This window comes from Aptenodytes forsteri, unplaced genomic scaffold (genome assembly GCF_000699145.1).
Source record: "Aptenodytes forsteri isolate BGI_AS27 unplaced genomic scaffold, ASM69914v1 Scaffold40, whole genome shotgun sequence".
NCBI classification, from domain to species: Eukaryota; Metazoa; Chordata; class Aves; order Sphenisciformes; family Spheniscidae; genus Aptenodytes; species Aptenodytes forsteri.
This window is the reverse complement of record NW_008796077.1, coordinates 145,676-159,121: the sequence shown is the minus strand read 5'-3', so window position 1 is coordinate 159,121 and position 13,446 is coordinate 145,676. Positions and strand designations below refer to the sequence as shown.

Genomic DNA, 13,446 nt, shown 5'->3' with positions numbered 1-13,446 from the left:
CAGCCGGCAAAGCAGCGGAAGCGGAACACCGGCTGTGAGACCACCTCAAACCTGCATCTCCGGGGATCGCAGCGGGACGCCCGGAGATGGAGGCCACGGGAACCACGTCTGTCTCGCTGCCGGCAGTGCCTCCGTGCTGTAGCCCTCGCTGTTCCTACAGACATAATGGCTGCCTTGAGTTCACAAATTATTACTTTTAACTGGGGCATGTTGCAGGGGAGCCCCCGATTACTCGCCTGGCCTCACAGAGCTCATTATCAGGTCTGTCTCCTGCAAGCCTCCCAAGTGCCTCCATTAGATCACTTCAGCAAGCTGAAACAATGCACGTCAGTTCACTTTCATGCCATCAGACAAATTTACCTGTGCACGCATCTCTTCCACGGTTTCCCTGCCTACACATCTAATCCAGATACAAAGCGGCAGGACCTGTTGGTGACGAAGAAAAGTGAGAAGCCCTGTGGCCACAGCGGTCCCGTGTGGACATAAGTATGTCCACAGCACGACTCATGGAGTCCCTTGAAACATGCCAAGGCTGCTGAAAGGGAGACATTTGTGCCTATTTACATAAAGCATTCCAATTTTAGTCCTCCTCCTGTCTCCTTCCAAGGTCTAGGCTGGACTTCTCCTCGCCATGTCCTCTCTCAGTCTTCTACTTACACCACCAGAAAAAGCTAGTGAGGCAGGGAATGGGAAGCTGAAGCTATCGGCCTTTGGGCAGGACACTGCTGATCAGTGCTCACCAGCCCCACAGATGCCTGTGTGGAGCGTACTGCCAGAGATGTTCTGCTCTGGGTTCCCTTGCCTTGAATAGTTGAACATTATTAGCTAAAGGTAACAGAATTTACCTAATTTAACCTAATTTACCTAATTTTCTTGCCTCTCTCCTCAAAACTGGTCATTAATCAGAAGGGATGTGTGGCTGATCCTAGTAGACATACCTTGTCATCAAGCGGGTTTGTATTGGCTTGTCATGTGGCTGTGTAGACACTGTAGGAGGATTTAGATACCTGGGAAGGCAGCAGCTGCATAGAAAGATTTAGGTGTGATTTTGACCACTCTCAGGAACACAGGAAGCAACCAGAGGCTGTAGAAGGTCTGCGATGCGTAGCTGATGCATTCCAGATGTCTGCACAGTAGTATATGGACAGGCAGAAGGTCAACAGCAGACACCAACAATGCCAGTGCTGAGAAGCGACTGGAGCGGACTGGAACCAGCTCTGAACCCTTGTTCAGAGGAGTTAGATGACAAAATCCAGCTGGGAGAACTGCAGAGATCAACTCCAGTGACAGGGAAGAAAAGGAAGCAACAGGCAATTGCTGTAACAACACTATCTTCGCCTGTAAGCCTGAGTATTTCAAGTATTTGATGCTTCCATAAGAACTGGCATTTCCTTCATTATCCCACTTTACTCTCCTTTTGTTTGTGTTTAGCCAAATTTCTGGCTAAATTTCAAAAATTCGTTTTTGAGTGTAAATTTTACCTAATGGGTGAGACAAATGGTTTCCTCAGAGCACATTTAACATGTTTTCCATAGGTTTACACCAACCAACATCTCAAACTCAAAACTTGACACATTTATTTACTCTTCTGAATTGACAGATTCAAGTTAATCCTTTTAATTTTAAGGGCCATTTATTAAATGCAGTTAACATGACAAATATAGGCTCCCCATGTTTGTAAAACTGTCTCCTAAGTCCATATCTATAGTTCAGCTTCATATTTGCTAGGGTATAAACACAATTAGAATAAGGCATACAAAGGGCTTCCAGCAACATCTTGTATCTTGTTGCACCTGAGACATCATCATGCCCATCATCTTATAAGGCATTTTTCCCTATGATCAGAAAAGCAAATTTAAGCTAACAGTAAAGTCAGAGAACACTCTGACATCTGAAGCAATGAGAATTTGCTTTGACGACTTTTCTCTTTGTACATAGCTGAGCAGAACTTTTTAATTTACCACAGATATAAAATCTGATTTTTATATGAAGTATGTGCATTCAGTCTGGTCCAAAACATTTGTATGGCACATACAAACTTATATTTAACTTTTATCTTTATGTCAACAAAAGTAAATTTAATTCCACCTTTCATCAGAAAAATCTGAGATAATCACTGCAGAAGCCATTTTCGCAATTTTCACTTTGTCCTTCACTAACCTATATGAACAAACTGTGTCTTGGGCTATTTATATCAGAAAAACAATGAGGAATATTTTCTAAGTATTCCAACACTGCTATTTCAGCTAGATTCATATTAATGGAAAACCCTCCACGGAGTGGAGGACAAACCCCCTCAGAATGAAAGTTCAGCTCTGATACACTGTCTGAGCAACTGGACACTTCCATATACACAAAAAAATTAGGCAAAGGACAACAGAAATGGAGGAACTGAGGTGCGGAAAAGCTGTTAACCATTCCACTCACAGGCAAAAGGGAGAACAACAGAGAATTAGCAACTTTCTCTAACATGTGGGTCCTGTTCTGATTCTCCATAACATCCTTCCACACCCCCAGCAGCACGGTGGAGGAGGAGCCTAATCCCACTACAATGCTACTAAATACCAACTAGTGCTCATTTTTAAGGAAGCCATGGTACATTTCCTCAACTGTAATTCATCCTTCTTCCTACACTTCAGAGACAGGAGGTTTTATTAAGTATCATTTTCAATTACGACAGACATGAATCCAGGAGAAAGGCCTGTACTTGCATTCAGCTTTTTAAAACACAAAACAGTGACTGGCGAGTACAAGTATTATTATACAAGAAATCAAGTCACTCAAATCCTCTTCATTGTGAAGAGGGTTGAGATTTGGGAAGGTTCACAGAATGCTGAGAATGGGAAAAGGATCAAAAGCAATGTTCAAGGCATACACAAACTGAAGAAATAGGTGCTTTGAAGTCTATACTTTTGTTTTTCTCCCTTTAGAAGTCTATACTATGATATGGAGATAAAAGCCAGTGTGTGTTTGGGGAAGGTCTTCACCCAGTGCTTTTTCTACTTTAAGTTCCACAGTTTTGTTTTTGTTAAAAAAAGTCATTTATAATTTAATACCTGTTTCAGGATTCTCAGATCTGTGGTGCTGTTAACATTGCACTTAATTGGCATTATCCATTTTTAAAAAGAAATTAAAAAGCAGCTGTGAACTTTGCTTCTGAGATGGAAGCACTGTCTCTGAACCAACAATGATTCCTGTCACTCTTGCTTTGCATCTTTCAAGGCCTGAAGTCTTTCTAAAAGGGGTGGATGGGAGTAATGCCACATTGAAAAGATCCAGTCAGAAACAGGGAATCCTAAATTATCTTTGTTTAGCTTGATCAAAGCAGAATACAGGTCTTTAGCCTTCCCAAGTTCCTTGGCAAATGCATCTGCTTGAAACTCAAATCGTCGGCTTAATACAGTCAAACAAAATGAGAGAACCTGTGGAGAGAAATATATTAAAAATTATTTTAAAATTCAGCTATCTGCAAGTTCCTTACAGTATCAGTTAATACTACTGTATCTTCCTTCCCACATCCCACACATCACTGTGGCTGTAGAATGATCTCCCTAAGGTTTATCGAGGCCACACCTGAAACTGGGAGTCTTACCCAACATGGAGCACTAAGCCTACTTATTAAAACAAGCTACCAGATAGATAAAAATTATTTTAAAATTCAGCTATCTGCAAGTTCCTTACAGTATCAGTTAATACTACTGTATCTTCCTTCCCACATCCCACACATCACTGTGGCTGTAGAATGATCTCCCTAAGGTTTATCGAGGCCACACCTGAAACTGGGAGTCTTACCCAACATGGAGCACTAAGCCTACTTATTAAAACAAGCTACCAGATTGTTTTAATTACCCCTAGAAACTTCAAGCTTTCCCCCCCAGTCAAAATAATATCATTATTTAAATAGGATGATACTTCAGCATCTATGCCTTGAAAACAATTTACCTCATTGTAAGGTGAAAAAATAAACTGGAAAATAATCATCAAGCCTATCAGGGTAGGCTGGGTGTCATAGAAACCAAATGCAGCAAAGAGTTCTTTTCGACCAATTAACACAGCAAACAAGAAGAAGCAGAGGAAGGAATTCATCTAGAGAAAGGAAACAACATTCTTGATTAAGACGAGTTTTTCATCTACATCTAAAACATGGCCTATATTACAGATTTGCATAGAAATGCCACTGGAAAAAAATAATTACTTTAGAACTAATATACAAAGAGGAACAAACAGCTGGCCTTCACTGCACACATTTACAGAAAGCAGGTAAAGAAACACTTATTATTTTCTGTCAGTGAGCTAAAAAAAAAAAAGTCTAAGTAGCAAAGGAAGATGAAAAGGCAAGACAGCAAGATAAGTGAGGAGGGAGTACAGGGTAGAATCCATCTCCTTGGAATTAAGCATAGGTTCCAAAAAGTTTAAAACCAAACAAAATGTGTCTGTGCTGTGTCATATTGTTGTGAATAGTTGTGAGATAAACAGCTGGATTAATCAAGCATACGTCAAGCACACAAGGCCTAAGCTAACGAGCACATCGTGAGATGGATAAGAACTAGCAGAAACCAGACAAGGACAACCAGAACTGTAACAAAGGGCGGTGATGACCCAATTTGTGACCACGTAAGGAAAAGTTCACCTCCTGCAGGGACCGCCAGAGACCACTAGAAACCACCCGAGACCCCTGTAGAAGCTCCTAAAGGACTCAAAACGCATGCGTGAAAGACTATGCAGATATTATACTTAGTTCTGGGAAATGTAATGAATATGTATGATTGTTCCAAGAAATGGGATGCATATGTATATCGAAGATCCATATAAGGGATGGTTGATGCAACGTACGGTGTGCAGGCTAGGCGGAGAGATCTCCCATGCACCTGGCGCCGAATAAAGTAATGCCTGCTCTTTAATACACCCAGTGTTAAGGAGTTTCATTCCCGATTTTTGGTGACAATATGTCTATTCCTGGAAACAATCTATGCTTCCATCTAGGCCATGCATCACTGTGTACAAGCACTGTGCTTGCCTGGCTTTTCAGAGGCAAGAGACAGGACCATGCCTTACCGAGTTTTCTAGAGAAGGTGATTAGTACCTTTTCAATCCATTCAAGTGGCTTTTTGGTCTTTTTAGAGTAATGTGGAAGGTGCCAGAATATTGTTTGTTATTGAAACACACAGGACAGAAAAGAGAGGGATGGCTGGGACAGAAAACAAATCAACAGAAAAAGTAGAAGACATTGGAGAAGAATTTGTGAAAATTTCTGGAAGCGAAGATAAAATCTACCTATTACAGCAAAATAATAGTATCTAGAAAGTGGATCCAAAGACAAAAGTTACAGGAGTTACCAGAGCGGCAAAAGCATCATAATAGTTGTTAGTTAGTAGGGATCAACACTGATGTCAGAAGTTGGAAGGTAATTGCCTTAAAGCAGAAAGCGAGAAGGACCTCACTGAAGCGTTCAGTTGCATGGATAAAAAGCCAGTGTGGAAACAGAAAGATAGATATTTTCTTAAATAGGAGCTTGATAGTGATGTTTAACAGCCTGAAAAGCTTGTGAATAGCCTTAGAAAAAGAACAGAACAGCATTCCTGGAATGGTGCACACATCTCAAGACAGACATGATGGAGTTACAGAAGGTGCATAGGAGGGCAGCTAAGAGAAACAAACAAAAAAAAAGGCTGGGAACTTGGAGAAAAGAAGAGTGAGTGATACCTAGAACAAGATAGGTCTACACCAAAGCATATAGTAGACTGTTGATAGTAATTTAACAGAAGGCATATAGCTGTGCCTTGCAAGTAAAAGAATTTGAAGTAGGTGGTTTGGGGGAGGAATTCCCTTGTATTGTGCAATGCCCAGAGGCATATGCATGAGTAAACAGACCATCAGGTTCCTTTTTTAAAAAAGGGCAAGCTGGGCAATCTCTAGATTGCTTCAATGTTCACCCTCATTTGGGCATGCACCAAGAATGGCACAATAAAGTTATTTACCAATAATCAATGCACAAGGTATGAAAATACAATATAAATAAGTAAGAATGCCCTCCTATGTCAGATTTCATAATCCTCAATCACATCCCTTCTCAGCCCTCCAAGGAACAAGACTGATAGAAACTCAGCCCTCCAAGGAACAAGACTGATAGAAGACAGATCTCAGACACATAGCTTTCTCAGAGATAATGACAAACACCTAAAAAAAATGCAGGCTGGGAGGCAGGATACATCCAATCCTATCCCTAGCACAGGGATGAAACAGACCTTCAGAGAAGGCCCTGAGATTCAAACAGACAAGGAAGAGGCATTACAGAGCAAGAAAAATGCATCCCAACTTCAGAAGGCTGCTGAGATGAATTAAAATGGCAGCAGACATGCTTTCTTAGATGCTTTCTACCAACCAGGTGGAGCAAGGAGGGGGCAGAAAGGCTAGTGCATGTTCACTGTAGATACAGCAAAGAAAAAGAAAAAAAAACCAAGCCAACTTCCTGTTGCAGAGCGTAAGTATATTGTGTGAATGGACACTTACAAATCTGGAAGCAGGCATTTGGAAACAGCAATAATTACAGAACGCTCTAGGAAAACCACCAGTTTATCATAACTTACCTGGCTAATGATAATATTTTTGACAGTGTGACCTAGTTTCCAGTGACCCAATTCATGACCAAGTACAGCCAGAACTTCTTCATTTTTACATCCTTGTTTCTTATTCTGAGGGAATAACAAAGCAGAAGTAATATCAGGTATGACTGAACACAACTGAATAAATTTATTACTTATTAGTTTGTTTTTTCCTAGGTCGCTTAAGTGTGATCAGTAAGATGAGACCATTCCCTTCTACCAGCAGATACACACTTATTTCTTACTGATTTCTTACTGAGCCTTTTTCAAGAAGATACTTACAAAAAAAAAGAACTTAAGTTCAACAAGATTTCTACCATGAGGTGGTGTTCTCTTATTTCTATGTATGCAGACATGCCTATGCAAACATGGAAGAACGCTGGAAGATTTGCCTTCCAAACTCTCCTACCATCCCTTGATCTCATCCTGTTTCTTTACTCAAGAAAAGGCATTAGAATGGAAGCAGACATTCAGAGCCACAGACTTTCAACAGAGAATTGAGAGCAAAGTCCTCTCCCTACTTCCTTCAACACTCAACATGTAGCTTCCCTCCCAAGGCACTACTGTTCCTTTAAAAACGAATGACAACTTCCCTGTCCTCTGCCACAAATGCTATGACATGCCTGAAAGCTATCATTAGGAAAGACGGACATCTGTACCTTCAAAGGTACGTTAGCAAGTCAGAAGCAAGCATGTGGGCTTGTGTACTGAGAACATAGCTGAAGAACCCGTTGAAATGGAACAAATTATTCTTGTTATGACTAGAGAAGGCTCTCTGAATTTTGCAATGCAGGTGAGCTCAAAATCCCCTCCTCTCATCACCCGCTTCTGCCATACCAAACCATGGATGAAGAGAATTCCACCACCAACACAGTTACAAGAAACAGAAGCAGGACTGAACAACAGTCTATACATTGGCCTAACACTAGGCTGCATGAGGCCTTCTCAGAATTACTCCTTCAGGCTCTTCAGAAAGTATTCCATCAGTTTTAACCATTCCTACACTCTCCTGAAGCCAAAAAAGCTGTTACAGCAGACTCTTGATGTGCAGCTGCACGTCAATGGAAAGGACAATGGAAGGCCATCATCCTGTTCTTGACCAGGGCCGGGAAGGATGCACATGTGGGATCTGTATGTGTGTGCGTATGTGCGTGCCTCTTGCACCAAAATTCTTGCGCGTAGTAAAAGGCACACGAATGACACACTGATAGTCAAAAGCATTTCCTTCAAAGGGAAGCTTTGGTGTGGCAGTCCCAAGAGAAGGAACACGAGCTAAAGCCCTGAACAGGTGCCTTACTCAATTACAAGGAAGGCCTATTTTTTACATGCAGGAAACCAATGTTTTGCTAAAGCCCCTGTGGATTTCTGTGGTCTCTTTGCTGCTATCTGCACCACTCACACAGCCTTAGAAATTCCAATTAGCAGCTCAGGGATACTTTGGTGTTGAAATCATTAGGTTTTGGATTTTAGCATCTCATTCAGGACCTTTAAAATACATTCAGAAAACACAAGGGAATATCTCACTAAAAAGTTAATGTAAATAACACGATGAAAACCAAAGATGAACTCACTTTGGTTTTAGACTTTGTCTCTTCATTCTCACCATCTTCTCCTTCTGCTGGCTCTTTGTTCAATGCAGAATAATCTTCCAGGAGGGTGTCAAAGAGTACTATCCGCTTATTCTTGAAGAATCCGTAGAAATAAGCATTGCTATGAGAAGAACGCTTAGAACCTGATGAGGAAAATTTACATTAAAGACCATGATCGGAATAATCTCATGCACTGAAGACTATGCAATATTACACAGAACAGATTCTTCCAAAGGAATTCTCAAAGTCCCCAAATGAATGGTAGACAAACTCAAGCAAATGAGTTTGCAGGCTGAAGCACATGATCTAAGTAATGATGGTCTCATTTACTGACTCCAATAGAGAAATAATTTTTTTAATCTATAACATGTAATCACTAAAATCACTAAAAACATAAAAGCAGTCATGTGAAGATCTAATATCCAGAAGGAAACCAATTTCTATTGCAATTTCAGGTTCAGAGTGGAAAGAGCATTCTGCACAGAACATGTGCTGCCCTCCTGGCAAAAGACCTGTGACAAATACGTTTAGAATTCTTTCAGTGTGCCAGCAAAGATGATTCGAAACAGCTAAGGATGAAGATGTTAGAAACAGGTAAGAAGAAGATGAAGAGATGAACTACAGATATCAGGCAGTCCCTCAAAATTACTTTGCTTGAAATAGGCAATTTTTTACAGCTGCTTTTATCTACGTCAGGTGAATTGTGGACTGCTTCTACTATCCATATACTTGGGGCCAAGAAACTCATCTCCTTCCATGGAACACGGACTGTTTCAGTTGATTAAAAAGCTGCCTAGATCAAAGTAGATGTTAAACTAAACTTCGCCTGTTTTTGCCTATGGACAGGAGCTGTTGCAACACCAGGACTGAAAGAGGTCTCTATGAGAGAAGAAGTGGATTGCTCTGGTTTTTGCAGCAAAAGATAAGATACTTCAAGTTGAAGGCAAACGCCTTCAACTCTCACTACAAATGTATGAGCTGCATCAGCTCCTTAGGGCACAAAATATCCATTGTTCCACTGCAAGCCAACCCATGGTATGGTCATGGTAACCTTCAGCACCAAACCAACACAGATCAACAGAGGAAGAGGCTGGTCAAAGTATGAAGCCTCAGCGTTCAGTCCTTTCTCAGTGAAGAACAGCCACAGGGTAGCAATGTTCCCTTTCATCTGCATATCATAAAAAACTTCATCCTCCACTAAGTGTTGGTAGAGAAGGAACCTTTGTAATCTGCCTGTTACAGAATGAACCCTGAAATTAAAGGACTTGGTTGCAAAGAAGTCATTTCTGGAGTGGTAAGGGCCAAGACAGTGCAGAAAAACACTGGCAAAAGGATGTTCACACATCCAGTCCCCCATGTCAGAAGGGAATGGTGCTGGCTCAACAGTCTTAAGGATGCCAGGAAAGAAAATGGGGGTTTGGCAGCCTCCCTCCACCGCAGATCACTGCCGCTAAATGCAGACAAGCTGAAGAAGCCAATGCAGTAGTACCCTACACAGGTGACAGAGTACCAACAATTGGCTCATAGGACTTTCACCATAGTTAAAAGCTAGGATACAGCCAGCAATGCATATGAGAAAAAACTTACCTATTTGGCAAGCCTCTGTACTGACTCTCAAGCTTGAAAAGTTTCAACTTCGCTAGGAAAGAGAGGAGTTTCTTGGGCCCCAAGTATATCAATAGTAGTAGTTTCTGGCTGCACTGAGGCAGAGCACTGGCTGGATTTGGCTAGCCCAAAGTTTTGAAAGCCACAGCTTCCAGGCTAAATAAAGCCTTCATCACCCTCTCTTACAGCAAAATTCTACCATTTCAGCTCTTTATGCCATCTCATACTGCTTTCACCAAGGCAATAAAAACACCTCTGATTCTCACAGGTGGGGCACAAAACAAAACCAAAATTTGGGAAAGTCCCTGAAATCAAGTTCAGAAGGGAGCAAAACGAGTAACAGTGGAAATGTCAAACAGTAAAGTGCTCCATGAACATGGAAGTGGAGAGGAAGTGACATGGCAGCTGGCATGCTCCATGTTATATTCCATGACCTAAGAAAAGAGGACAAGAAATTCGTTACTAGAAAGTGAAAAAAATTACGGTCTTAAGTAGAAAGTATGAGTCCATCCAGCCATACCATAAGAAACCATCCAGGTGAACACTCTAAGAAGGAATAGGTGTTTTTAACTTTCCTAACTTTTTCAACTGTTTCACCAAGGACTTTGAGACAATTAATGCTAAACTGGGACTAGAAAAGATTAAAAAAAACCTTTTCCCTCTGGTCTAAAGTTCTAAAATTGGAATCTTGATTGCTGCTTCCATTTCTGACTGTGCTATGTATTTCCATTCCATAGAGCCAAGACAATGCTTCCAACGAGATGCTGAGTTAAGGCTGTACATTCAGCTTCGCTTTTCTGACCTCAAGGCAAAAAAAGGAAAATGGTACAGACATTGACAAGCATTACAATAGCTGAGGAATATAAGCAACTGCCCTACTACAGCATCCACAATCAAAGCTAAAAATCCACAAATTCAAAATTACAAAGTCTTTTTAAATAAAAAGATCTCACCTTCAACAACATACACCTTAGTCAATGGGAAGTCAATGCTCTTTGCCATTGTTTCAATTTGTTGCTTGAGCTCTCCCTCAGGAAGCGGAATGAATTTATCAAACAAAGGTGCAATATAGTCTGCATAGATTGTAACAAGCACCTGCAAACACGTACAGATATTAAAACCAAGACATGCAAATGTGTGTTTAGTACTAAAGGTGGAGCATGGGTAAGTACAACAAGAGGGCACAATTTCAGAAAAAACACTTGATAAAGCAGAGTCTTGTATGAAGTGTGATCTATAGCAAGGCTCTCTATGGGTCATCCCATCTAGGAAGACAACTACTCAGTCTGTTGACAGTCAGCAATTCAACAGCAAGATGAGGGTGGGGGCAGGTTAATCTACAATCTACAGTCCTCAGCAGAATTAGTGTAAACAGTGTTTTTGCTCTGAGGGTTCATCAAACCACAGAAGGCAAAGCCACTGTGACAGCTGGGAGCAGCGGTCTTATCAGTGACAGGCTGTCACTTTCACCCACTTCACCGGTCCTGGAAAGCTCTGAAGTGTTTCATAATGAGCAGCAGAGCCAACTGAACCCAGCAGAGCCAACTGAACCAGGAGACAGTCCTGCTTCTTCAAATTCCTGCTAACTTGCAAAGCCACAGTCTAAAACAGGCAAGAAATTTCACGTCCCCTATTTTCTTCCCCTTCTCCCACTTGTATGCAGGGCTAAGTAACTGCCTGATGCCTCTGGTCCACAACGATTAACAGCCACGTCCCAAAAATCACTACAATGCACCTGCATCTCTTGAAACTGGCAGCAGATGCAGCCCAGATGAGAAAGCCAGGGCTGGAATAACACTGTGATGGGAAGAAAAGCTGAACTCCCTTCCCTCACACTCTGGACCTTCATGAACTGATTTTTATTTATTTATTTTAAAGAAAAGGACTGGAGAAAAGTTTAAATTATGGTTAGCGAAAAAGGAACAGGACATGAGAGGCAAATGGACATCAACATTAACTTCGAAGTTATCTTGACAGTTTTTTTCCACTGAAAACAAGTACCTTTACTTTTGAAAGTACCTGCAGCTTTGAAAGTCCAATGAAATCGAAAACTAGGGAAACTGACTTTTCCAAAGTCATAGCGAGGTTAAGACAAGGGTTTAAACCTCTGCAGATATTTTGCAGCAAGTGTAGGAGGGTATTTTATAGAGCAGAAATCAGCTGTCTGTTTCAGTCCAGACAAGGGTCTCAGACCATATAGTATGTGTGGAATAATTTTACGTTTTTATCTCTGATCTTTGTGTAATCCCTTTATATCAGCAGGCATAACAGACTGGTAGAAGGATGCAACTCTAACTATGATTACAGATTTATGGAATGTGATTACAAACTGGAATTTTTCCCTAAACCAAAGGTTATTTTGCATGTCAAAGACTGTTCAAACCCACACATTAAGGCTTCAAACCATGATCAACACCCTGTAAAACTGCAGTGACTTGCAAGACACCTGAAAAGCACCAATTGTTTGGGCATGCACTTAATCCTCAGGAGAAAAAAAAGAAGAAGAGAGAGGGGGGAAGGAAGGGGGAAAAAAAAAAGGGAGCCACTCAGTCATGCTACACTTCAGTCCAGAAGTCTGTAGCTCTGACACGACACGTTTTATTCTCTAGCTTTTGTTGTGTAAAAGATAGGCTAACCCTTGTTTTATCAGTTTCTAAAGTATCTGTAAAATCTCAGGAAAAAAAAATGTACATGGATAGCTCAATTGGAAGGGGCAGGCAAAGCAAAAATAAAATACTAGTTTGTGATAGGAAAGTGACAGAGAAAGAAATGTGGTATCAGCCGAGTATGTTCTGGTTCTCACCTTGAAATTTAGTGTGAGGTACTACTCACCTACATCTCTTCTTTCTACTAAACTTGCTTGGTAAAGACTATAAAATGGACATTCTGAAAGTTTCTCATATGAGATCATACAATATTTTTTACAATATATATTTTAAAGAAAAGATGGCAAGAATAAAAGCAGTCAATGACTGGTATAAAGGAAGCTGAGGAAAAAATTTTTCACTTTCGGTGTACAAATGAGGGCAGGCCATTTCAGAAAATCCTGTATCTTCTTTCAATCCTGAAACTACCAGTTCTTTTAAAATTTCAGCTTAACCCTTCTGTGAAGAAGCACGTCTTTAAAGCCTTTAAGACTAAAGACTTAAAATACGAACTGGATATTACATGAGGAACTAATATCTCCCCAATTTTGCAAATAATAAGGCTACACTAGAAAAATCTGTAAGTATGGACTGTTTCACTCAGGTTGACAGAGTAGTAGCTCAAATGCTGAATTATCATTTAAGAGTATACTGCTGATCAAAGCTTGAAAGAAAGGGAACAATTCTTTAAGAAGTACTGATCAGAGTCTGCACAAATCTTTCTGTAACAGTCATTTTAATACACGTGAACTAACATTTTTGAGACCTAACACTATGACTTTTCAGAATACATTCAGAGACAAAAAAGGGGAAGGTGTCAGAGCATAAGGACACCCAGACTACAGAAAGCAGGAGCCAGCACAACAAAAGAAAACACTGTATAATTAAGCCAACAAACAAAAAAAAGCCTGAAAGAACTCAAAGTAGTAAATGTAAGCTAGACATACCACCTAAGTGGGGCACTTCTACTACTATGCTACTGGGGAAGTGATCGTGCCCCTGTAC

General features: G+C 40.7%; 2 protein-coding genes across 2 annotated transcripts in view; both read right to left on the bottom strand.

Moving 5' to 3' along the window:
- The window catches only part of KDM1A (lysine demethylase 1A), a 47,029-nt gene extending 46,083 nt beyond the window's left edge, over positions 1-946 (bottom strand). The window contains exons 1-2 of the mRNA XM_009286639.2: positions 939-946; positions 52-154 (exon numbers count right to left, since the gene is read on the bottom strand). Of these exons, the coding sequence (XP_009284914.2) occupies positions 52-154; positions 939-946 (111 nt within the window). The remainder of the gene's footprint in view (positions 1-51; positions 155-938) is intronic.
- Positions 947-1,613: 667 nt separating this feature from the next.
- ZMPSTE24 (zinc metallopeptidase STE24) overlaps positions 1,614-13,446 on the bottom strand; it is a 31,182-nt gene continuing 19,349 nt past the window's right edge. The window contains exons 6-10 of the mRNA XM_009286657.1: positions 10,750-10,891; positions 8,174-8,334; positions 6,588-6,692; positions 3,943-4,086; positions 1,614-3,422 (exon numbers count right to left, since the gene is read on the bottom strand). Coding sequence (XP_009284932.1) covers positions 3,198-3,422; positions 3,943-4,086; positions 6,588-6,692; positions 8,174-8,334; positions 10,750-10,891 — 777 coding nt within the window. The 3' untranslated portion in view covers positions 1,614-3,197. The remainder of the gene's footprint in view (positions 3,423-3,942; positions 4,087-6,587; positions 6,693-8,173; positions 8,335-10,749; positions 10,892-13,446) is intronic.